This window comes from Nicotiana sylvestris, chromosome 1, assembly GCF_000393655.2.
Source record: "Nicotiana sylvestris chromosome 1, ASM39365v2, whole genome shotgun sequence".
NCBI lineage: Eukaryota > Viridiplantae > Streptophyta > Magnoliopsida > Solanales > Solanaceae > Nicotiana > Nicotiana sylvestris.
Genome location: NC_091057.1, coordinates 136145030 through 136172346, shown reverse-complemented (window position 1 = coordinate 136172346; position 27317 = coordinate 136145030). Strand labels below are relative to the sequence as shown.

Below are 27317 nucleotides of genomic sequence, written 5' to 3'. Positions count from 1 at the left end.
CCGTGAAGGTAATTAAAGCGAGGGTTGGTCTTGACCCTTATTGCATGTTGTTACTCATTCCTTCCTGTCAGTCCCGAAGAAATTTAGGACGCCTATCCTAAAAGGGGAAGGTTCTAGGCAGACCCTCAGGTTTAAAGGTAAAATACTAGGTGATATACAAGAACACATAAGACTGCATTCAAAGGGAAAACACAGAAGCAAGTAGAAGGCTCAGGTATACCTCCACAAATAATGTATATAAACAGCATGACTCATACACAATTAAGGTCTGAATTTAGAATTCCAAAGCATGGCATCTAAGTGATAACAACAGAACCAGATTTATTACATGGATCAAAAAAGAAGTCTGAATCAGGCTTGCCTACTGATTTTAGCATGCTGACAGTTAAACAAGGACAGTTCTGTTTTTATTAAGCAATTACCTAAGGCTTGCCTAGGCGTAAAGCAGTTATTCAGAATTATTAAAACAAAAGTTGGAGATGGTTTTAACATAAGGGCATGTTGTTTTAATTGATATGAATGCATAGACTATTACCAGTTACTTTATACATGATAATTAAGTATGAAGCTATTTTTACCTCTTTTATAATCAGCCATTTACACTAATTATGAATGCAAGTACGAATGAGATCCTAAAACATGGTATCTAAGATGCGTGTATAAAACTCATGATGCAGAGTTCCTAGAGCAAGATTTCTAAATGAACATGGCAGGATTGCAAAATTTCCTAAGAGCAGGATTTCTAAATGCACATGGCAGCGTAGAATATTATAGTAAAGTGCTAATTATTAGTAGATTTTAACACATGATTTTGTAAGGGTGCACATGCTGAAACAATAAACATGAGACCTAAGAGCATGATTTCTAATGTATGTATGAACCCTAAGCATAGTTTCTATTGCGCAATTAGGAACATAAACCTAATAACAAGTTTTCTACCCTTAACAACTACAACATGCATATTTACCCCATCCTTTTTCACTAGCCAACCCCAATACTTGTTTACAACAAGTTATTACAGACCAACATTGAAGTGAATTACATAAGTAGAAATGAAAATAAGTTACACTATAGGAAGTCTGATTAGGACTTCCTCCCTGAGTTATGTAATAAACCACCTCAAGTGCCAATATTGTTCCATAGCCTTTCTCATATCTGGATGTGTCAGAGTTCGCTAAGGACCTCAAGGGATCCCGGGAAGTGCTCACACCCAGATTGCATAACTAAGACAGAGTAAGTGTGGGAGGGCCAGCTTTTATGTGTCCAAGTTCAGAGAGAACTCAAGGGTCCCAAGGCAAGGCTCACACAAAAGGAGCAGAACCTAATGGTCTAAGAGTATATGTAAGAGCTTGACATAGATTTTAAAGAGTTGAGTTGGAAAAATGTTTTCAAACAGCCATGTTTGAAATGAGTTTGCAAAAACAATAGAACAGTTTTGAAAAGGAGAAGGGAATAGGAGCAACAATAACTTGGAACAAGACAGCGCACACACACAGAGCAAGTTCAAAGAGCAGTACAATTTTAGAAGTTACAAATAGGGAAGTAGGGGTTGGGGACATAGAGGGACCAAATGAGAAACACATAAAACATGGATGAGAAGAGAAGCATTTAGACCAACAAGCACAAAAACAAGTAGCAACTGATTGGCCTACAAACTACTACTTCAAAGTGTTAACAGGGGAATCATGTTTGAAAATAGTAATAAGACATAGGGACAGGGTATGGGAGTATCCATGTAGGGGTCTATTACACATAATTAGTCATGACTTAGTGTTAATCAAGTACATTAGGAGACATACTAGTTGAGGGACATAAACAGGAACAAGTAGACATGCTGATTACATTTTGAATAAGAGAGGGCAGAACTTTAAGCATGCTGAGTAAAGCAGTAAACAAGAAGTGCAATTAAACAGCATGAGCCATTAAGTCAGTACAGAAAGAGAGAGGGATTGACAAACAATGGAGCACATAGAGTTCAGTTTCAGAATTGAACTAGGTACATACCAGTTAAGGAAGCAAAGTGCAGAAAAGTAAAGCAAGTAGAGTTTCACAGTCTAGCCTTGGCTTTCAGCCGGCTAGACAAGCAGTAGCACAAGTAGTAGAGAAAGAAGAAAGAGTTTGAGTGTGTGTGTTATGAACTAATTGTTCGTGTGTTAAGACTGTAGAAGAGAGTCATTTATATAGTAGTTTGAAAACAGGTTCAAATAAGGCAAGAATCAATTCTTCAGTAATTATAGAACTCAACATAGAAAATTGATTCGAATCTCCTTTTGATTAAGGGAGTCAGTGTGAATGGTAAAGGGTAGGTGACAGATAAGGAAAGAAATCATACACAGCTGGAGTATAACAAATAAGAAAAGATTTCAAAAATAGTACCAGTATAGAACAGGCAATTAAGGCTAGGTTCAAAAAATTTTCGAACTAAGGAGACAATCAGTAGTAATGCAGACAAGGCAAGGAGAGTTAACTAAGGTAAGCAACTAATCAAATTAAGTAGGTGTCGAGATTTAGTAGCATAGAGTAGGACCAATTCATAAGGCCCTGATTAAGGCCACAACTTAGTAGAAAGAATAAGAATCATAGCAAAATAGGGTAAGGAAATCAGTCAGCTTAACAGATGGGGCAAAGCTTTTAGGGTTTTTTTTTTTGAAAGAAAATTTTCAATCACCATCGATTAAGGAAAACAGACTTGATCAAAAGGGAGTCATGACTCTATACTTTCATCATATAAATAGAGGAGGTCCATAGATGTAGCAAGAAAACATATTTTAAGCATGGTCACAGAAAGAAGCAAAGATGAACAAACAAAGTGAGCATAGTCATACAAAAGCGACATAAGTAGGTTAGAGATTCAGAAAAACATATTCAAAACAGAATAATCACAGGGCTCAAGTAAGCAAGCTAACACACAGACACGAAGTAGAGAAGCATGCTAACACTCAGCGAAGCAAAGTAAGGAACAAAGTAAAGAAAATCTTTAAAAAAAAGGGGGCTTTTAATAGAGTCAAGTTAAAAGCAGTAAGAGCACAAAATCAGTCAAAACAAATAAGGGAAAGGGTTTAATCATAACGAAATTAGTCAGAACATGCGTAAAAGAACTCTGAGAAACCCTAGTTTTGGAAAAGAATGACTAAAATCGAAATAGTTAATTAAAACCGGAGATTTTTAGAGGAAAATGCTTAATAATACTTGAATCGTCTTAGATCTATAAAGATCTGAGAAGAATCGAGCAGTAGCAAACTAGGGTTTCAAAGAAAATAGTAGAGATGAAGAGAATCAGTTAAAAAACTCATGGATATACCTAGATCTAAGACAGATCTAAAGAAAAGTAAAAAATCTCAAGAGTTAGGGTTTCAGAGAAGATGAGAAAATCTTAGAACGTTACCGGTTTTAGCCGGAAAGGCCATGGATCTTACTCGAACAGCCATGGATGGCCGGAAAATGGCATGAAAGACCGTGGATAAGCTCTTGGAGGATTTTGAACAAGACCTGGACTAGATCTCTTCGATATCCCTCCATGAAATCACAAAAACAAGCAACCAGGAGACGTAAGAGACAAGTATACGTCTCAAGCAGCCATGGAAATCCATGGATTGGGTGATGATCGAAGGGATTTAGGGCTGGTTTGGGTGGCGGCGGCTAGGGTTAGGTTTAGGTCTCAGAGAGAATTGGAAAGGATAGGGGATTCTAGGGTAGCGGTTTGTAACAAATAAGTTAGGTTAGGCGTTTGGGTTAAAAATGGAAGGGAATAATGGGGACCGTTGATCTAGGAGATCAACGGTCGAGATTAAATGGGTAGGTGGGGGTTCCGGGTTTTGGGTATGGGTTAAAAGGGTGTGGGTCTGGTTTTAATTGAAATTGGGCTGGGAAATTGGGGTCCTGATTTGGGCTACAATTGAAAGCCAATTTGACTATATTTTAAATAGCCAGTTTTCCTTATTTAATTTATAAAAAATAGTAAATAGTTTCTGAAAAATAATTTAAAGTACTAAAATAATTTATAATACATAATTGGAAATTTAATAATAAAGGATCCAATTTTATGCATATAAAACATAATTAAACCTTAAACGGGATAATATTGCAATTATGTGCAATTTAGCTTTAAAAATACTAAATGTAATTATAAAAATATGTAAAAATTAATATTTTGGCATAAATATAGAAATACAATAGATGAATTATCAAAATAATAATTTTGGAAATAATTATTTCGGATTTTATGAATAAAAGGGGAGAAAAATAATTCAATTTAAAACCTTTAAAATTATAAAAAATAATAATAAAAAACTTGGACATGCTTATATATGCATATATATGTTATTTGAAAAGTATTTTGCATATTGAAAATATATAGGGAAAAATTAGGTATCAACAACCTACTGTGTCCGTATGGTCTGACTTTGGGATCAATGTGAGAATTGTATTGTTCCATATTTTCAATGGTTTCCCTGCTATGAAAAACTCTATCACCCCCACCATTAAGTCTTATTTAATGGTTTTCCACCAGTCTTTAAAGAACTGACTTCCATAGCCATCTGGTCCTGGTGCTTTGTCCCCTGCAATGTCCCATAAGGCTTTCTTTATCTCCCGAATACTGAGTTTTGATATCAACATTCTCCTTTGTTTAGTTGAAACCACATGCCCTTCTTTTACAGTTGCACTATGTACTCTTGTTCTGTTTGTGCATTTTGTGTCTAGCAAGTTCTTGTAATACTCCACAAAAGCCTCAGCTATGTCAGGTGCAGTAGTTCTTGTGATCCGTTCACCATCTCTTATATAAAGATTTTGTTGGAGTTCCTTCTAACTTTAATCATGTTTTGGAAGAACTTAGTGTTCATGTCCCCTGCATTCAACCAATTTATTTTGCATTTCTGTTGCAGGTACTTATTCATTGCTTGTGTCCATCTCTGGCATTGCTTGGAAAGCTGGCCTTCCTTCAATATTAGTTCCAGATTAGCAGGGTCCCTCTGTAGTGCCTTTTGACATTCCTCTAATTCCTTTTGTTTCTGTATAGCTTTGCCTTCAACATCACTAAATTGGCATCAATTTATTGCTTTGAGAACAGACTTGAGTCTGTTGAGTTTCCCCACTAGTCTATACATACATGTACCCTATATGCTTTTGTCCCAGCTTTCTTTCACTTGTTGTTGAAAATTTATGGCTTGACTCCACATGTTGTAGTATCTGAATCTGTGTTGGTTCTACTGAGGTCCATTATCCTAGTTTATCAAAGCAGGACAATGGTCCACGAGACCATCATTCCCAAAGTGCATTCTGATCTTGGCAATGCACTCAGTCACTCCCCATTTATTAAGACTCTGTCAATTCTACTATAGACTCGACTATTGTCCCTATGTTTATTGTTCCAAGTATAGAATGGTCCAGAAGACCTGAGTTCTTTGAGTGGACACTTCCCCACACATTCTTTGAAGTCTCTTGTCTTTGATACTGATATCGGTCTCCCCACTCTCTCATCTCTATGTAGGACACAGTTGAAGTCCCCCATTACTACCCATGGTCCTTGCATAGTGTTGTATATTTGTTCAATTTCTTGCCACAAACCTCTTCTTAGGCCTTGATAATTGAATCAATATACCATTGTTATTTGAAACTTGTATTGAGTTCCTTTATGTTCTACCATACAGTGCATTATCTAAGCAGACACCTTTGTGATGTTCACATTTAAAATTTGTAGCTTCCATAGCACCCAAATTCTACCAACCGGATGGTGATTTAGGTTTATACTAAATGACCATCCATTACAAAGCTTAAGAGCAGTTGATGATGCTTTAGACCTCTTAACCTTTATCTCTGAGAACCCAAATAGGCCAACTTTGGAGTTGTGCAGAAACAGATTCATCTCTTTCTGCTTGTCTTGCCTATTTAGGCCCCTGGCATTCTAGAATTCTATTTTATCCATTAGGTGGAGGGTCTCCTCCTCCCGTCACTTTACTTGAACATATTTCATTTTTCATCTGTGCACCTCTATTGCTTATGGCATCCACTATTGTGCTACTTGTGTATTGTGTTCCTTGTCCCTCTATTATAATACTATTATTTTTCCTTTGTCCTTCTGTTATTCCATCCTGGTTTCTTTTATTTACTACCCCTGCTTGAGCTTCATTCTTCTCAGGATGCTCCTCTAAAGTAGCAAATGAGTTTCTCAAAGGAGTGGTAATTGGTTGCACTATTGCTTGCCTTGACTTTCTCTTCTCTTCCTGCACTTCTTTCTTGCCTTATCCTCTTTGCATTTCAACTTGGATTTTGCCATTTATAGGTTTTCATTCTTGTGCTGCCTGGTTCATTTGTGTGTTGACCTGTAGTTTTCTATAGTGTTCCTTTATGTGTCCAAAATTTCTGCAATGGTCACACAGTGTTGGCTTCCATTTATACTCTATTGTCTGTTCAATTATTTGCCCTAGCTCATTCTCAAACATTATTGTATCTGGATATGTTTTATTCAATGGTACTTCAACCATCACCCTAGCATACATTAGTTTCTCTTTCCTTGTAGTTGTAGTATCAGCTTTCACAGGTTTATCTACTAGCCCTGCAATTTTGGCCAAAGCAACTTGACCCCAATATTTGAGGTCCAGTCCCATAAGACAAATCCATATTGGGACCTACACCACAATTATTTTGCTCATTTTCATACATGGTTTCCATGGCTTCACCACCACTGGTTTCCTATCAAAGGTTTGAGTTCCCCTTTCAACTGCTTTTGTTCGTCCTTCTACGCTATGAAATCTTACCATAAAGACCCCTTTATTAGTTTGAGCCACCTTATCGAGCCCCAAATGACCCCACATTCTCTTGAAGAACCCCTCTATTACAGTTAATAGGGGATTCGATCCCAGGACATAGCAAACTACCGCAGACTGCCAGTATTCAATTTCCTCTTGCATATCTGCCAAAGTACTTTTGACATTTGCGGAGGTTTCCCCTTCCCTTTCCAAGTCAAAGCCCTCACTTATAATCGTTTTTTCCACTACATTGCTCCACGATTTAGGATTTAGGGTTTGAGCATTACCTAGTTCATTTTGGGATTTTTCTTCATCTTCAACCTGGTCCGCCCAGGAGTTCTTCCCAGAGCTCTGTGCATGTGTTTGGTTACTTGTTCGCATTGAGGTTGTCAAGTGATTGTTCGCCATCGGCGTCACCATTAGTGACGACCCACCATTGGTGTTTGCTTCAATTTCAGTTGTATTACGCCTTGTATCACATTTAAAATTCTAATTTTCTTCCCATCTTCCGATTGGGGAAGACCTTTTCTGGCAATATTCCCCTGTTGATTTGCAGTTCCTCCTTGTCCTCGCCCTCCGGTCCATGACTTCCTAATTGAGAAGCTCCCATTCTAGAGAGAGAAAGACCTTTAGCTAATTGTTTTTTAGTTGTTTTTTATAAGTATATGACTTATAAACTATAAGTCATATACTTATAGTTTATCTCGTCGGTCTCTACCTTTTATTCTTCTCTAACTTGGCAGTACAGCATCTCACGGAAGGTGCAGTAAGGGAAAAACAAAAAGGTATTATTGAAGTTTGGTAATTTGAGGTATCAACTTGTCCTTTTTAAAATCTAATATACTGTATCTAGTCTTTTGTACTGATTTTAAGACCTCTTTGGTCGAGATGTGTCAACTTAAGAATTTCTACATCATTCTATCTGATTCTACTTCACATTTATCAAGTCACTTTAATTGGGTCGGTAGTTGTAAAACTATGAACTTCGTGTAGTTTAGAAAAGAAAAGTACTCGTTAGATATTCTGATTTTCTAGTTAAAGTTGTGTATCCTAAAGACAATGCTATTAATTGACTTTAACGGTTGTAATAAAAGGTGATACAGATAATGTTTTCGAGTAGTTAACAACCAATCTCCAATTCTTTTGTAGGAGTACCAGGGAGCAGGTACTAGTAATTGGGCTGAAACAAGTTGTATGCTGCTTGGTTTAAGAAAATTTCTTGAAATGGGGTATGAAAAGATCATCTGAAACTGATCCAACGGTGTTAACGTCTTGTGTTTCGTAACAAGGTGACAACATGGAGGATGCTTCAGAAGTGAAAGCTATTAGACAAATCATTGAAGAGAAAGGGTAGTCGCCTAGCAAAATATAGAGAGGCTAATAAAGTGGCTGATAAATTAGCACCTCCTTTTAGAAAGAGAAAAAAAGAAAAAGAAAATAGCACCTCCTTAACATGCTTATCAGCAATACATGGAGATTACTAATTTTTGGCAGCTACATAGACAGATTAAAGGCCTTCTACACCTGCACAAATGGCAAATGATCTGTCAAAGTTCGAAAATTGAAAGCAACAAAATTTTGTTTTGAACCCTCTTTGGAATAGCAAGCCATGATGCTTTAAGGGTAGACTGCATCACTAGCACTTACTCCCGTCGTTCACTTTTATTTGTCCACTATGGACTTTGCACTCCCCTTAAGAAATAATAAATAAAGTGGATAATTTACCATGATACCCATATTAATTGATGCATAATTTTAATAAATTTAAGAAAATAATTTAAAATGAGTAATTAATATATTGGGTAAGAAAAAAGAAATTATCTTCTCTTGATATGCTAAAAGTGACAAGTAAAAGCAAAAATCTATTTTTAGAATGCTAGACAAGGAAAAGTGAACAGAGGGAGTAATAAACAATCTCTTCACTAGCAATCAACAATCAGAACAGAGAATGACGAACTCTAGCTGGCTACCAGTTCTTTTATAGATGCAATGCGTTAACCAGATGTCCGAAATGTCTACTATCCATCACATAAGTGACATTGTTAGGAAAATTCTGAAATCAAGCAAGCAGGTGAAGAGGAAATTCAATTAAAGTCCCCCGTGAAAGTGCCTTTCTCACTATGAAGAGTCATAAGAGTTCCCCTCCGCCTTAACGGCTCAACCTAAAAGACAGGCAGATTTAACAGCAGTAATTTAAGATTGACCACTTAATTACATTTGGTAAAATATTAAAGGGAGAATTTGTACAATTCGAATCATGCTTTTTAAGCCTATAGTCGTCTCTGCTATGCTGAGACTTGTTCAGCTATTAAATTAATTGAGCTGAAATTATAGTTGGTTTCCTCACAGAGTGAACAATGATCAGCCAAAACACTATTCGATCATTTAATATAACAGTGTCTAGTTTAACCATATAAAAACTAAAAGCACAACGGCATTTGTCAGAATACATAATGGTGAAACTAACAAAAATTTCAAAACTTATACAAACTTTCCCACACTGGTAACCGCAGAAATGAGCAGCATGGTATTGAGCTTCACCTGAAGGCTGGATACGATCAACATACTAACAAAAGGCAAATGATGCAAGTTCTGAATACAATGAGAACACTGATACTTGAAGATATGTTGCTACAAACATTTGCCTGAACCAATGGGAAACTTAGGCTAACTATTAGACTTCAAATAATCAATCATAACTTGCATTCAGGAATTTGAGTAATTCATTTCGTTTACTCTCTGCTTCCTTGTCCTCCTTTGTCTTGTCTAGCTTCAAGAGAATCTACAAATAAGAACATATAATCACTAAAATTCCACAGCTTTAACCCCACCCATGTTTCAAGGCGATTAATAAACAAGCTAAAGGCAGCAAACACTAGTAGCATAGTTTCCTGACAATCCAAGAAAGATGAACAGACCTTTTTGCCAGAGACAGCACTCCGACGGACACCATCATCCTTATCACGCCCCAAAAACTGGATAGGGTAGATTATGTATGTGAAAAAAAGAAAGAAAGGAGAACAACTATAAAAGAGAACTAAAATTAAGTATGAGAAAATAAAACCTTAGAGAGCTGCACAGGACCACTACTTTCCTCCTGCTGCTTCTGCATATGGCTCCCATTGCCACCACAACCCACAAGCAAGAAACAAAACCAGGCAAGCCATCAAGCACCCAGCCACCATGTCACAGACCACAGCTCCAAATTCGAAGAGCCATAAAAAATAATCAGGCAGAAAAGTACTATCAGCATCTCATACATTAATAAACACAGTAACTCCCAACAACTGACATATAAAAAGTTTATATGGACTGTACAACAGCATGCTTAAAGTTTTATATGCTCGGAGCAGTAGTGTAAAACATTAAAACATAAAAAGCAGAAGTCTACTGCATGGTCATGAGAACAAAAATCTACCTCTTTACTTTTATGCTTATGACGTTTTTGCCTGTGACTTTTCCCTCTCTCTTTATCCTTCTGAAAAGGAAACAAGCTGGTAATATGTCAATGTTCAAGCAAAATATGTAATTGAAAAAATAATAACCAAATCTTCTCAAGCAACCACCTTAGTGGCTCTATCTTTCTGTCTGTGTCTTTTTGAACTGTTGACTGCTTCACGCTCACTGTCCGAAGAACTGTCAGCAAAAGAGTTGTAAGTAGATGGTTACAAGGGAAAAAAGAGGCAATCTAATTTAGAAACACTTGAGACCTCCCACTAACAGCAGGCTAGAATCTAAGCACATAGTGGAACACGCACAGGCATGCAACAGTTTTCTAAGAAGCAATAATGCAGAGGCATGCAACAATCATGCTCATCTTGAAAGCCCCATGCTTGGATTTGAGATAGTACAAAAGAAAATAAGACCTTTAAGAATTTGGATACAAAAGAATTCCTTTGTTCTGGAAAGAGAGAACTTTTAAAGCTTCCATATCTGACCCCTAGTTTCGGTCTAAGTTCCCACAAGCTGGTGTGAACCCCAATATCTCATGTCGAAACTGTGACAAAACAATATTTGTTTGCTCGTTCTGCCCCAGTTCGGAAAGATCCAACAGTAGGATTTATTGAGAGCAATGTCTTCATCACCAAGCAACTAAATAGAAAAAATTCAAGATGTTTTTCTAACATAAAATTACCCTAATAGAACACTGTTTTACCATATTAAAACTTCCATTACTTCTCTGGCTCTTATCTTCTTATGAGGATGCCTTCGTCCTAGCGAAGGCTTACCTCCCCATTTGGTTAAACTTTCAGCAATTAAGAGTGACTTAAAAGATATAGCTAAGGCTCTAGGAAAACACCTCGCCTTCTCTTTATATTGATAAGGTGACAAACATCTGAAGTGACGAATACTGCAGTTTCCAATACTTCTTATGCCTAAAACACTGATTTCAACAAAGAATAAACAAATAAAAGCAAACAATTCGAACAATCATTTGCCAACAACTCATTGTTTACTAGCCTTAACACTTCGGATTAATTTACACAACTAATTAACCCTAAGCTCATAAAACTAGATCGTCAAATCCCTAAACCATTCTCCATGAAAGCAAATTAATCTATGTAAATAAACCTGTAGTCTTCAGAGGAAGAGGAAGAAGAATAGCTATCGGAGGATGAGTGACGGCTACGACGACGTCTGGTGTGAGAGCGGCTCTTCTTCCGGACCTTGAGAGCGTCCTTATCTTTGTCTTTGCGGTGGCGCCGATGACGCTTTCGATCCCGGTGACCATAAGACGATGAAGACTCCGATGCCGATGAGGACGATGAGGCGGCCATCGAGATCAGCGGATGAGTTGGGAGCTTTTTCTTTCCTCTTGTGAAGACACAAATTGGTGCAAATTGTATCTGTTAGGCGACGCTTCTTGGATTTTACGTTTTCCGAAAGGGTAATCTTGGTATTTTGCTAGTACTCCATTTCAATTTAACCCCTAATTCTAAAGACCAGCCTATGACTTGTTTGATCAAATTTTTGGGAAGTCAAAACTTTTATAAAATAAAAGCAATGCAGTAAAATGTAAATAAGAAGAGATAGAAAGAAGGAAGAAGTCTTTTCTTCTTTTACTTTGGTGTCTATTTCCATTGCAATTACATAGCCTTTTATAGGCATAAAAAGTAAAGATGATGGACATAAAGTAGGAGATTTAATCTTTAAGCTATTCACAACATGGGCATCCAATATAGCATCCAATGTACAAACTATGTTATTCACAATATGGGCATCCAATGTAGCATCCAATGTACAAACTATTTATAACACTCCCCATTTGATGTTCATTAAGAACTTACAAAAAAAATATTGGGATGTACATAGTTATTTATAATATGCATTGCTTGCTGCCTCATTAAAAACCTTACCAGGAAAATCCAGTGGGACAAAACCTTGGTTAAGGAAAAGAGTGAAGCGTGTAGTTACTCCCCCTGATGAAAAATCATTTAATGTCTCGAAGACGACGCATTACAATCTTATATATCAGCTTTTCAAATATTGAGGTTGGTAATGCCTTAGTGAACAGATCAACCAAATTATCACTTGAACGAACTTGTTGTATATCTATTTCACCATTCTTCTGAAGATCATGAGTGAAAAAGAATTTCGGTGAAATGTGTTTTGTTCTATCTCCTTTGATATATCCTACTTTCAATTGAGTTATACATGCAGCATTGTCTTCATACAATATTGTTGGAATATTCTCTTTCGAAGAAAGACTACATGTTTGCTGAATGTGTTGAGTTATTGATCTCAACCAAATGCATTCTCAACTTGTTTCGTGAATGGCTATTATTTCTGCATGATTTGAAGAAGTAGCAACCATAGTTTCTTTTGTCGAACGCCATGATATGGTTGTACCTCCATTTGTAAATAAATAGTCTGTCTGAGATCGACCTTTGTGTAGATCAGACAAATATCCTGCATCTGCATAACCAATCAATGATGGCTTGGATTCATTTGAATAAAATAAACTCATATCAATGGTCCCTTGGAGGTATCTAAATATATGTTTAATACCATTCCAGTGTCTTTGTGTGGCGAAGAACTAAATCTTGGCAATAAGCTTACTGAGAAAGCTATATCTGGTCGGAAATTATTGGCAAGATACATTAATGCCCCAATTGCACTAAGATATGGTACTTCGGCACCAAGAAGCTCTTCATCATTTTCATGATGTCAGAATGGATCTTTCTTTATATCAAGTGATCTCACAACCATCGGGGTACTCAATGGATGTGCTTTATCAATATAGAATCGCTTTAAAATCTTTTCGGTGTATGTTGATTGATGGACAGATATTCCATATTTCATATACTTAATTTGTAGACCAAGATAAAATTTTGTCTTTCCAAGATCTTTCATTTCAAATTCTTTCTTCAAACAGTCTACTATTTTTGGAAGCTCTCCAGGAGTTCCAATGATATTTAAATCATCAACATACACGGCGATTATAACAAATTCATATCCAGACCTTTTTATAAAAACACAAGGACAAATTGGATCATTCTTGTACCCTTCTTTCAACAGGTATTCACTCAGCCGATTGTACCACATACGACCTGATTGTTTCAATCCGTATAAAGATTTCTGAAGCTTTATTGAACAAGTTTCTCGAAAACTTTTATATGCTTCTGGCACTTTAAATCCCTCAGGTACTTTCATAAAAATTTCGTTGTCTAATGATCCATACAAATAGGCTGTAACAACATCCATTAGATGCATATCAAGTTTTTCTTGCACTGCCATATTTATGAGATACCTGAAGGTGATAGCATCCACTACAGGAGAATATGTCTCCATATAATCAATTCCAGGCCTTTGGGAAAACCCTTGTGCCACAAGTCGTGCTTTATATCTAACGACTTCATTTTTATCATTTCGTTTTCGCACAAAAACCCATTTATACCCTACTGGCTTTATGCCTTCAGGTGTTCGAACTATGGGTCCGAAGACTTCACGTTTTCCAAGTGAAGTTAACTCTGCCTGGATAGCGTCTTTCCATTTTGGCCAATCATTTCTCTGTCTACATTCATTGACAGATTTTGGTTCAAGATCCTCATCTTGTTGCATTATTTCAACAGCAACATTATAAGCAAAAATGTTATCGATAACAACATTATTTCGGTTCCATCTTTTCCCGGTTGAGACGTAACTTATTGATATCTCTTCATTTTCATTATTTTTAGGTACCTGGACCTCCCCTAAGGTCTTATCATTTGTTACGTCTTGGGGCTCTTCTTGAGCCACTACCTCTGTGTTATGTTCACTTTGATCACTTGCTCCTTTTCTTCTTCGAGGATTTTTATCTTTAGAACCGATTGGTCTACCACGTTTCAAGCATGGCTTAAAATCATTTGCTTTAATTAATTGTCCGGCCGGGATATCAACTCGAATTGGAGCATTAGCAGCTGGAATATGTGACTTAGTCACCCTTGGTAGGTCAGTGAATGCATCTGGTAATTGATTTGCAATATTTTGCAAATGAATAATCTTTTGAATCTCTTGTTCATATTGATTTGTTCGAGGATCTAAATGAGACAGTGATAATGAATTCCAATCTATCTCTTTTTCAGCTGCTTATTTTCTCTCCCTAATGTTGGATATACTGATTCATCAAAATGGCAATCAGAAAATATTGTCATAAATAAATCTCCAGTCATCGGCTCTAGATATTTTATAATAGAAGGAGATTTATACAACATATATCCCCAACCTTCTTTGAGGACCCATCTTTGTGCGTTGTGGTGGAGCAATTGGAACATATATCGCACAACCAAAGATCCTAAGATGGGAAATATTTGGCTCCTGATCAAAAGTTAATTGCAATGGGGAGACTTTACGATAACTTGTGGGCCTTATCCGCACAAGTGTTGTTGCGTGCAAAATAGCATGACCCAGTACTGAAATGAGAAATTTTGTTCTCATAAGCATTGGTCTAGCGATTAATTGGAGGCGTTTGATCAATGATTCTGCTAGACCATTTTGTGTATGAACATGAGCAACTGGATGCTCAATTATTAACCCAGTTGAAATACAATAATCATCAAAGGCTTGAGATATAAACTCACCAGCATTATCAAGACGAATTGTCTTAATTGCATAATCTGGAAATTGTGCTCTTAGCTTTATTATTTGAGCCAACAATCTCGCAGATGCCATATTGCGAGTTGATAGTAAGCACATATGTGACCATCTTGTAGATGCATCTACCAAAACCATATAATATTTGAATGGTCCACATGGAGGGTGAATGAGCCCACATATATCACCATATATATGTTCCAGAAATGCAGGGGATTTTATCCTAACTTTAATAGTTGATGGTCTAATAATTAATTTTTCTTGAGAACATGCAGCACAAGAGAATTCCTTAAATTGAAGAATCTTCTGATTCTTCATTGTATGTCCATGTGAATTCTCAATTATTTTACGCATCATATTAAAACCAGGATGGTCCAACCGGTCATGCCAAAATAATAAAATTATCTTGATTAGTAAACTTCTCGTTTACTACGACATGTATTTCAATCCTGCTAATACTTGTGTAGTATAAGCCGGAGGAAAGAGCATGTAACATTTCAAGCACATATTTCTTACCGGACATTATTGTAGTAATATAAAGATATTCAATCTTTTCATCATTTGTAGTCTCAATATGATAGCCATTTTGTCGAATATCATTGAAACTTAATAAGTTTCTTTGAGATTTACTACAATATAGGGCTTCATCAATAGCCAAATTTGTTCCTCCTGGTAATAATAAATTGGCTCTTCCAGAACCTTCAATTAATCTTGTACTACCAGATATTGTATTAACATTCGCTTCTTTCATTACCAAATAAGAGAAATATCTCTTATCTTTTAAAATAGTGTGTGTTGTAGCACTATCAAAAAGACATATCATCTTTATTAATCTTGAGTCCAACTGAAGACTGGGGAATTTTCATATTCTTAATAAAATATGGCTCAACTTAGCGGGAGTTAAGAATAAAATTAGAGCTTCGTGCTGATAACATGTTATAAAATAAAAGCAATGCAGTAAAATGTAAATAAGAAGAGATAGAAAGAAGGAAGAAGTCTTTTCTTCTTTCACTTTGGTGTCTATTTCCATTGCAATTACATAGCCTTTTATAGGCATAAAATGTAAAATGATGGACATAAAGTAGGAGATTTAATCTTTAAGCTATTCACAACATGGACATCCAATGTAGCATCCAATGTACAAATTATGTTATTCACAACATGAGCATCCAATGTAGCATCCAATGTAGCATCCAATTAAAACAAAAACTACTTTTGTCCCTTTAAAAACGATCAATTTTTTACGAGAAATTTGGGGTGTTTGGCAAGGGAAAAATACTTTTAACTAAGGAGCAACAACAGAAGCATGTTGTGGCAGAGAAACTACTAATTTCCTGAATTATAGTAAGGAGCTGGTTTTTATTAAACAAGAAAAAATTACTGTAGAAATAGAGAGTGGGGCAGAAGCATGCTATTTTAAAGGAATTTTTACCTAGCTATATTAAATTATAAACTTATATCATTTTTATTGAAGTTTCTTCTTAATTACATATCATGTATTTATAATTTGTATACTAATCTATAATAACATAGCCCTCCCGCTCACATTCAGATCTAACCTTCTGTTCCTCTTCAAATCTCTCTCTAAATCCAATATAAAATTTCATTGTTGAGTTCTGAATCTTCTTATTTCACGCAATAATACGATCGTTTTAAATATTTCTATGAATTACTTGATTAATTAGCTTAGAAAATGCAATTACACAAATACACATTAATTAATTGAAGATGCTGGCGTGAATTGAAAGTTTTTACTAATCATCTGTTGTTTGTTCATAATTATGAAATAATGATAAAGTTATAAATTTCATCGACAATCATTAAAAAACTTAAAGCTTTGAATTCGAAATTTGGGTTTTACGAAATTATAATTTGTTTGGATTGTGTGTTTTTGAAAACGATCGAGAATATCCTTTGGGGTTTATATCTCTACTTTGAGGGAGTTTAGTGAACATTAGAGTTGGTTTGTTGAAATTTCATATTAAAACTCGAAAAGGAAGAAGAAAATAAACTATACAAGATATATACAAATGATATATAAAACACATACATGTATGTAAGTTGTACGCAAATTATAGGGATAATGCATAAAATTCACCCCATCCTATGACCCATTTGCCAACTACACACCTTTTCTTTTTGGGGATCCTATTACCCCCTGAACTTCTTTTTACCGTAATTTATTTGTCATTATTTAATCAATTAAACCCAACCGTGACTACACCTCTTCCAAGCGCGTGAGGCCTTATTTTAAAAGGCTTGTCTGCCATTCATTGGCCACGTGTAATGCCAAATAAGCCATAAAAGGGTCCCCAATGTTAAAATCACCTATTTTAATTTAACCCATTATCTTTATTCCTCTTTCTAAACTAAAAGAATCTCTACCATTATTGAAGAATTGCTGCTACTGCAGCTGAAATTGAGGTGAGTTTCAATCACATAATTCTTAAATACTAATCTTCAGTCAATTCGATTTCATAATCTTTATGTTATGGTTTGAAATTTCTTCCCCAATTTTTATATTTTAGGAATTAGGGTTATGAAATGGCAAATACCAACTTGAATAGACTGTGTATGGACGATGAAGACCCAATGCTGAATGTTCAGGTGCGATGTAAACATGGATTTTTGCTGCAAATGCAGACTTCTTGGTCGAAGTGTAATCCGGGCCAAAGATTTTGGTCTTGCCCCTGCTATGGTGTATGTGTTCATTTCTAACTCGTCTAATGTGGTTGATTATCTTTGTATGTTGTCATTAAATTAATTCCAATTTAAAAAAAATTTAGGCCAAGAGTTGCAAATTTTTTCAATGGAGGGACAATGAAGTTGACGAAAGATCAAAGTTTATTCTTCCAAGATTGTTCGACAAAATTAAAGAGATGGAAGAAGATTTGGCACATTATGAAAGCCTCAAGATGCAGTTGGTTGAGCTTGAAAGTCTGAAAAATACCAAGGATGGTGAAAAAGATAAGGGGGGTTGGTGTTGGCTTAATAGGAAGTTCATTTTGTGTATTGTGTTTTGTCTTTGTTGTTATGTGTTGATCAAATGAAGCTGTAATAGCAGTCTTGCTGCAGTAGTAGTTGTTTGTGTTGATCAAAAGAAGCTGTAATAGCAGTCTTTCTGCAGTAGTAGTTGTTTTTGTCATTATGGTATGTAACTTCATTTTAATATATGCTATGTGGAAGTGAATTATGTATTAAACCACTTGCCATGATCGATTCCTAGATTCTTTCAACTTTTATATATAAGTCTTAATATGTTGATTTATATAAATGGCAAGACACCACTGAATTTCATAGAAATATAGTTACCACATTTCATAAACACCACCAAAATCAGTCAACAAAACATCAAATGTACTAAGGCAACAATCAATAACTAACATATTATCTGTTCTAATAGGATAACAGCTGCAGATTGCAGTCAACAAAAACAACCAACTATGTAGCTTACATATACAAAAACTGCAGATTGCAGTCAACAAAAACAACCAACTGTCTAGCTTACATATACAAAAACTGCAGATTGCAGTCAACAAAAACAACCATATACATTGTTTATGGCAGAACTAAGGATGTGCAAAACTGTTATTCTGGCTTAGGTTTTTTGATACACCAGTCCTTGTTTGAATTCTATGTTGCCCTCTAATCTCTTGCAACCTTCTTGTTGTGATTGCTGGTTTCCCTTTCCATTTCAGTCCACTACTTGGCTTGAAACCAATGTCACCAGTTACATCAGCTGACCTTGTTATCATTGTTGGTCCCATGGGCTCTATTCTAGTACTTGGTGTGGCTACTATTCTACTACTTGGCATGCCAGGCTACAGAGAAAGAATAAAGTAAATAAGTTATCACAACTATACAAAATAAATTGAATACCACAAGGAATATACACTTACATTCAAAGTTTTGAAGTCATTTTCTGCTTGAAACACACCCATTCCCATCACTCTTGGCCTTTTAAATTGTTTTGTACTTTCCACACCCTTTCCCCTTCCTCTATTTAGTGTAGCAGTAGAGGCATTAGGTGCAGCAGATGCATTAGGTTGTGAGTGAGTTGCATTAGATGATGTATTAGGTGCAGAACATTCAAACCAAACTGCTAGTGAATGATAAGCACCAGATACATTAGGTTGTGAGTGAGTTGCATTCCAAGATCCTCCTCTTCCCCTACCTATACTGACTGTTGCTGTTACATTCCTAGATCCTCCTCTTCCCCTACCTCTACTAGCTGCAACAGATGTTGCATTAGGTGGAGCAGATGTTGCATTAAATCCTTCTCTTCCCCTGCCTCTTCCCCTTCCTGTACTAACTGTTGCATTAGGTGCATCAAATGTTGCATTAGATCCTTCAGCAGCAAGAGAGGCATTAGGTGCAGTAGATGTTGATTTTCTAGGCCTTCCTCTCCCTTTTTTTTGCAGCAGGTTCATCTTCTACATTTCTTGGTTTCTAACAAATAATAAACAGTAAGATATAGTGGTTGAATTTACAAGAAACAATACACTTAGTTATACCTTTGGCCTGCCTCTTGGTCTTCCTGAACCTGATGCTTCTGCAGCAGTAGTTCCTGATGCTTCTGCAGCAGTAGTTCCTGAACCTGATGGTGCAGTAGCAGTAGCACTCTTATGACACCCCCTCCTGTTGTGACCAACACCCTTGCAGATGCTACACCTCATGACAAGTCCAGTTTTAGGCAACTTTCCACATTTTTTGGTTTCAGTTGCCTCTTTTCTCCTAACCTTCTTGGGTCTGCCAGGCATACTTTTCACCACTGGTGGTGCAACAGGAGGGTTAGTAGATGCAGGCCACATTTCCATATTGTTGAGTGGTTGAAGGAAGTGAGAATATGTCATCAAGTATGTCTCCTTCATGTAGCAGTTATCAACATAGTTAGCTGGTTCATACCCTTTATAGTACATTGCAGTTATGGCATGTGGACATGGTATCCCTTTCAACATCCAAGCCCTACAACTACAAATGTTATTTCTTAGGCAAACAGTATGTTGATTTGTTCCCTCCTTAACTTGGTATCTTGTATCTCCATTAAAAAAAATTGTACACCTCATTGACTTTTCAATATTTTCCTCTAAGACCTTTAATGCCATTGGAGAAATGTTGCATGACCAAGTATTTGCAAATTCCCTTAACTTAGTTATTCTAGTCATCATCTTGACTCTTATTTCTTCAATCATGGTTATAATGGTCTTGTACCTAGCAGCTAGGATCCATGCATTAAAACTTTCAACCATGTTATTATCTACAACATCACACTTGACTTCCACATTAAAATAAACCTTACACCAAGTCTCTTTGTTATAGTATAAAAGATCATCAACTATGTTCTTACCAAGAATACTGAGTGCTTTAAGGTTTTTCTTGAGTTCAGCCTCATATGTACTTCTAGCACACTTCCAGAACAGCATCCTCCTCTGAATCCCTCTCCAATTCTTTGACCAATTTGCAAGGATGTACCTGGCACACATCCTGTGCTCACATGCTGGAATAATGTCTTGAATTGCTGCTAGAAGTCTCTACAAAAGAGGAAATTAGTTAGTAATCAAACAGGAAAACATAAAAAAGAATATCAAATAGGCTGTAATGATATACCTTTTGCATGTCTGTAATCAGGGTGAAACACCTGCCATCTCCTAATCCTAAATCATCTTTAAGCAAGGATACAAACCATGTCCATGTATTTTTGTTCTCATATTCCACTACTGCCCAAGCAAGTGGAAGCATTTGGTTGTTGGCATCCTTAGCTACAGCAACTAATAACTGCCCTCTACTAACTCCCTTCAGAAAACAACCATCTAAACCTATGCATTTCCTGCACCCCATGAATGCATTCTTTAATGCACCAAAACAAACATAGAAACTTTGAAATACTGCCTTACCAAATTCATTAGCTTCACCAAGTTTTACCACACAAGTACTCTCAGGATTGGTTCTTAACAATTCATCCCTATAGTCAAGAATTCTTCCAAACTCAAGTATATGGTTCCCCATAATTTCTGTCAACACTTTGGCTCTTGCTCTCCTAGCTGTGGTCTTGCCAACATGCACTTTAAATTTCTTTCTTATTAACTCTTGTAACTTGAACACTCTTATGTTTGGTTGTTCAGCTATTTTATCTTTCAACACTTTAGCCAGGTATTTAGAATTGCACATGTAATTTCTGGTGACCCTATTACACTTATGAACTGGATTATAAGTCCTAAGCACAAAATTATTATTTGAAGTGTCAAGGCTTGCATACAACAGCTATGTACAACTATCCCTGCACCTCACCCTGACTCTTGTGGGCTCATTCACATATTTTTCCACCTGAACCCTCCTTTGAACAGCATACTTGGTTACTGCATCTCTAAATTCTTGAACATCTCCAAAAATCATTCCCAGCTGCCACACAACTTTTTTAGCTGTAGGATCATAAACCACCTTCTTGGTAGAAGATCTTCTTCTTGGTAGATTTACACTAACTTCTTCCCCATCTTCAACCCAACTTTCATCTTCATCTGTTTCAAAGCTACAAGCATCAGAACTTGGGTAATATGGTTCATCACCTCCTATCCTACCTTCTAAACATTTTTTACCTGTTTCAGTTTCATCAAACCCCAAATCTGGCCCAGCTACACCACATGGAACATTTTCAGGATCAGCAAGAGTTCTTTCCTTTCTTTTTCTTCTCTGGAAAGACTTTCTCTCAGCCCTAAACTCTAAGAACTCTTCATGTATATCACTACCATAATCCTCTATGTCATCACCAAAAAAATTATTGTCTTCATCACTTGAACTATCTTCACTTGACTTATCAGATGCCTCTTCAGTTGAGGATGAATCTGGATCTGGATTTGGTGGAGAAGCTGCTGGATCAGCTGCTGAATCAGTAGGTGTAGGTGAAGTAGCTGCTGCACCATTTAAAGCCTCCTCACCAACCTCAATGTTTTGACTAGCACTTGCTTCAACGGTCCCATCCCCTTTATTAAAAGCTGAACCAGATTCCTCTACACCCATGTGCTGGACATATACTTCCAAAATGGCTTCATTTTGCAAAAACTGTGCAATTCTTGAAACCTCCCTATCATTGTTTATATTTTTTATAATGCCACAGTTAGGTGTCCTAACACTAAATGTACAGCTGCTGTTGTACCCCAATTCTTTAATATAGTCCACCAACTCAAAATAAGATAAAGTATCCACATCAACATTCACATATTCTGTCATTACCCCACCCACATATCTTGGTTCCCCACATACAACCTCTAAGACCCCACCATGAAACAATCTCAAAGTAACAAATATAAACACACCCATACCTGAATACAAGTAAAAGGGAACAAATAATTTCAGACAAATCCCCAATCAAAGTAATTATTCTGCCGAAAATAGGGCAACACTAAAAAACTTACCACCAAGAACACATCAGTGAAAAAACACGAAAAATCAAAGTATAAGTATCATAATCAACATGCAAACCCCTCAGTTTCAAAATCACAATCTCACAATTTTGTACAGTGATCGATTTTTTTACAAAACTATAAACTACCAAAAATCAATTGAAGACAGTAAAAAACTAACCTTTAGACTTGGTTTGTGACGAATAAATAGATAATACTTCTGCGCTGACCTTGATTGTAACACCACAATATCAAATTAAATCCTAGATTGTAACTCCCTACTGAAATTGAACAAAACGAACCTAAAAACAAAGATTACATACTTCTTTACATTATGTTAGAGCCGATTTTGCAATAGATTAAAGAGAAAATTATGATTGGGGTGATTTTATGGAAGGAATTGAAGAGGGGATTGTGATTTTGGACCGTAGAAATGGGAGTAGGAAAGGAAATAATGAAATAGGGTCGGTTTAATTACTGAAATAAAAGGGATTTGATAAATTAAAAGGGAATTGGGTGGGACCCATTAGCACGTGTATACACGAATAGTCTAATAGATGGGGTCGGGTTTAATTGATCAAATAATGACAAATAAATTACGGTAAAAAGAAGTTCAGGGGGGTAATAGGACCCCCGAAAAGGAAAGGTGTGTAGTTGGTAAATGGGTCATAGGATGGGGTGGATTTTATGCGTTATCCCCAAATTATATGAAAGTTGTGTGATGTTGTATGAAGCAAGACATGACTTTAACTGCGATGAACTCATGTTGAAAGATATATCAAAATTATATGAAAGTTGTATAATGAGTTGTATGAAAGTTTTACGATGTTGTTTGTATGAAGCATGACAACAAACATTAGCCGGTAATGAACATACCTTGCATCTACTTCTGTGTTGTACCATAAATTCTTTGTTCCAGCTTGATAGGATTTGTATTGTCACACCTATTTTTTCCTGAGGGGACAGGGGATAGGGAATTTTTTTAACTAAAGTGATATTAATCGAAATGAGATTATTTATTTAATTTCAGAGTCGCCATTTGGAATAATTTATGGTGTCCCAAGTCACCAGTTTATTTTACATCCCAAATCGAGGAAATTGACTCTCATTTATGGTCCGCGAACACAGAAGACCCGGTAAGGAATTCTGTTAACCCGGGAGAAGGTGTGAGGCACTCCCGAGTTCCGTGGTTTCAGCGCGGTCGCTCAACTATTAATAATTAACCTAATTATCTGATTTATTACATATTTAAACCTATGTGCATTTTATTCCTTTTACCGCTTTTAATTAATTATTTAAGCGCTTTTAGGATTTATGAAATTTGTTTGAACAAGTCGCGATGTCGCGCACTCGTTTGTTCTTGTACACATTGCGAATTGTGTCATGATGTACCCACGATCTACAACATGTTTGTTTTATTATTACCTGAAGTTATAGTCGGGTCACATGAAATGCATACCCGATTTTGGATTATGTATCGCAATTATGCCGCGGGAACCATACCCATAGTCACGAGGATATAATTATTAATCGCGCCTAAAACAAACTACGAGAATATATAAATTATTTTTCTAAACTACTTTTGAGATTGTTGCAAAGTCACGGATTATGGAAAAACATTGTTGAACTAGAGGTTCTTACGTCTTGATACTGTCAATGAGCACAAACACGTTAGAATGGTTTCCATGCTCTATCGATCAAATCCAAAGTGTTGGAAGTCTTAAGTTTTATTTATCCAAATATGTGATAAGATTCGAATATCATTAAACTCTAAAAGGCATTATTTTTGGTAGATAAATTAATTAAGGTACTGACAAATCTTAGAATGGCATCAATGCCTTATTGACTTGCTAATATCGACAGATTCATGCAAAGTGGGCTTGAGTGAAAAGCCCAATCAAACATTCTTACAAACAGCCAGCCTTTCAGGTTATCAAGGCTTTTAATAGTTGGGCTTGGTAAAGACACCCACTAGCCCAAATACATTCACAGTAAATTATTTTGATTTAAATTCGAGAAAAGAAACAAAAAAATGTAAAAATTGCACGAGGCGCCTTATTTGGTAGGTCCATTTAACCTATACCCATTTTTTAAAAAACTTTTTAACTTGTACCCACTTTTTAAACAAATTCAGCCCTCTTTCTCCTCTTCCTTCTCCTCCTTCGTTTTCTTCTTTCTTCTTCTACAACGATGACTTCAACATTGCTCTCTTTGATTAATGAAGCTAAAGCTAATATACTTTGACTTCCACTTGAATTATTATAATATTAAAAATTCCAAACCAAGAGACAATAAAAGTTCTTTGAAATTTCAATGTCTCCCACTTGGGTTGCTTTTGAATCATTATGCCTCATGACTTCTTTTGGGACCACCAGTGTGCCATCTTGTCCGGTAATTTAGTTTGGGCCTCTGAATATATTTAGTATGATTGGGTCAGATAGCATAAAACATGCTGAAAATTAATCAAATATAAAACAAAACTTCAGCTCTAGAACCGAAGTTCCCCATTACAAAACAAAAAAAGTTTGTCAGTTACAAAACAAAACCAGTTACAAAGCAAAAACTTCAGCTCTAGAGCTAAACTTCAATCCCGGCAACTAGAATGCTGAAGCTTTGCATGATTGTCTTTGCTACTTCAGCCCCATATGCTGAAATTATGCGAAAAAGCGGATACGCATGCAAATTTTTTTTGCAAAGCGGGTACAAGTTAAAATGTGACACAAAAAGCGGGTATAGGAACTTAAACAGTGACTAGTGGGCTAGTGGGCTAGAAACAGTGACTATTCAACTCAAATAGCCATGAAAAATTAGGGAAATATGCAGCAACTGAGCAGAGATTAAGAACACACTTTGAATCTACTTTTTTTTTTTTTGTGTTTTCTGTATTTAAGTTGGAATTTTCAGAGTGTTTTCTTTGAGAAATAGCAGTGAAGATGAGGGAGTCTATGTGTGATTTCTACCGTGTGTGTATCGGATTCTCGAGTCCGTCAAAATGGGAGGAGATGATGTCTTATATAGAGAATGAAATCTATCATGTGCTCAACAGAACGAGGAAAAAATCAGAGAGGTGTGAGGGAATCTCTGGGAATTCTGTCGGCTGAAAATCAGGAGATAAGAGTCTATTTTCAACAGAAATGGACAACTGTCCCTACTAGATAGTTCTTTTTATTTCCTACCCTTTAGCTTCTGAAAATTATTTCTTTTAACTCTAATCTGATTTAAATTCTGATTTTTAATGCACTTTTAGTCCCTTCTAGAGACTTTCCCAAACAAACAAATTAGATTCCTTAATTTTCCAAATCCCTTTGACCCCCTTTATCTTTTGTTAATTACAAACAGTTACCCCAGAAGAGCAAACAAGTTCCAACAATAGACTCAACTATCTATTTCCAATCCTAAATGTCCCTTTTAAATTTCTAGTTACTGATAAACAAAACATTGCTAAAACAGAAGCAACCATGTCAGACCAAACCAATTATCTACTAACTTGTTTTATACCTAACTAACTTAAAATATTAAACTAACAACTTATATAATTAAAACTAATTAACATATAATTAACTAGGTGATCCTATCAATCAAACAAAATTTTTAAAACCTACTGATAAAAAAGAAGCAAAAGAACAAGAGAGGAGAGTTATATTGATTTTGGGCCAGAAGATGAGTCGATGATTGAGGTGAATCAACGAACGATGACGATGAAACTTGGCCGGTCAGTAGTGAATTGGCCGAAATCCGATGAGCTTCGAAATGAACTAAACTAACATGAATCGATTGCTCGTGTCAAGAACAATTGACTCATGTAAGTTTGAACCAAAACGTACTTGAAATTTTCTGAAAAAAACCATATTTAGGTTTTCTGATTTTCTTAGATTTGAAATTGGCCGAGTTTGGTGGGGATTTTGGGAAAATTGGCCGAGTTTGGGGAAATTGGTATGGGATTAAGGTTTAGGAGGGTGTGGGGAGTGTGTGATGTCAATTTGGGGTGTTTTGGGGTGTGTCCACTGCCGTGGGGCGATTTCCAGAGGCGGAGACGACGAGGGTGAGAGACATGAGAATGGGAAACTCTGTGAAGGGTCTTGGGGGTTAACGGGAGCTTAGGACAGTTTAATTATAATAGGAAGCTCAGTTATGAGCCGTTAGATCAAAATGATCAACGGCTGGGATCACTTGACACCCAAACGGCGTCGTTTGGTTTAAGTGGGAGCTGGACCAGATTTTTAGATCTGGGCTAGGACAGGCGTCTAGGGAAATTGGGCCATTGGAGCTTTTGGCCAGTTACAAACAAGACCAACATTTCTTTAATTCCTTTTCTTTGTTTTTCTCCTCTTCTTTTTTTTAATTAAAAAAAATCTTAATCAAATTAATTAAGCACCTAAATTAATTCCTAAATCAAATCTAACCTGGAATTAAACCTAATTACCTATTTTTATCATATGAACACTTGATTAATTCAAAACTAATGAAAGAAAATTACTAATTTAAAGCTAAAAGCTAAAAAAAATGTGAACTGACATTATTTTTATGATTTTTGTTTAATAATGCAATTAACTTATGCAATTAAACTCTAAATGCAATTAAGACCTAAAAATGTTATGTAATTATGATTTGGATATTTTTTGTTATTTTTCTATGATTTTAAAAAGTTAAAAATGCACGAAAAATGCAACTAAATGCAAACAATTAATTAACAAAAATTCCTACAAATTCTATGAAAATTAAAAACAATTAAGGAAAAATCTATTTGTGAATTTTGTAGGAGTATTTTAGTCAGGCAAAAATCACGTGCTCACAGCTGTCCCTCTTTGCTCGAGAACATGAAGAATTTTCGGGCAAATATAAAGTGAGCAATTATGAGCGATTTTTGCCCGTTTGGATACTCCACATGAAGCATTTTGAAAAAGTTTAACTGAACCTTGCTTCGGAGGTTGCCTACATATCCTTGGCTATAAAGAAATTAGGTCAGTGTAGTTCTGGGAATTTTGGTAGCTGGAACTACAGGAAAAGCTGTGATTTCACTGTTGTTGTTGTTGTTGTTGTTGTTTATTGCTTGCTGAACTCCTTATTACACCAAAATCAAAATGAAAAACTAAACTAACTA

At 36.1% G+C, this 27317-nt stretch overlaps 2 protein-coding genes across 3 annotated transcripts; both read right to left on the bottom strand.

The window, feature by feature from the left end:
• Positions 1–6284: 6284 nt before the first annotated feature.
• Positions 6285–7154, bottom strand: LOC138874858 (uncharacterized). Its single transcript, XM_070153648.1, has 2 exons — positions 6659–7154; positions 6285–6553 (listed from the first exon to the last, which is right to left on the bottom strand). Exons 1-2 carry the CDS (start codon positions 7152–7154, stop codon positions 6285–6287), a joined length of 765 nt encoding a protein of 254 aa, XP_070009749.1.
• Positions 7155–9107: 1953 nt separating this feature from the next.
• LOC104236324 (uncharacterized) lies at positions 9108–11594 on the bottom strand. Of its 2 annotated transcripts, none has more exons than XM_009790230.2 (6): positions 11319–11594; positions 10313–10382; positions 10165–10224; positions 9811–9852; positions 9665–9721; positions 9108–9528 (listed from the first exon to the last, which is right to left on the bottom strand). In XM_009790230.2, the coding sequence occupies exons 1-6, from the start codon at positions 11522–11524 to the stop codon at positions 9436–9438; spliced, it is 528 nt and encodes a 175-aa protein (XP_009788532.1). In that variant the 5' UTR covers positions 11525–11594; the 3' UTR covers positions 9108–9435. The 2 variants fall into 2 exon arrangements, with proteins under 2 accessions (XP_009788532.1, XP_009788533.1); XM_009790231.2 differs by having other exon boundaries at positions 10165–10240; positions 11319–11589.
• Positions 11595–27317: the final 15723 nt, after the last annotated feature.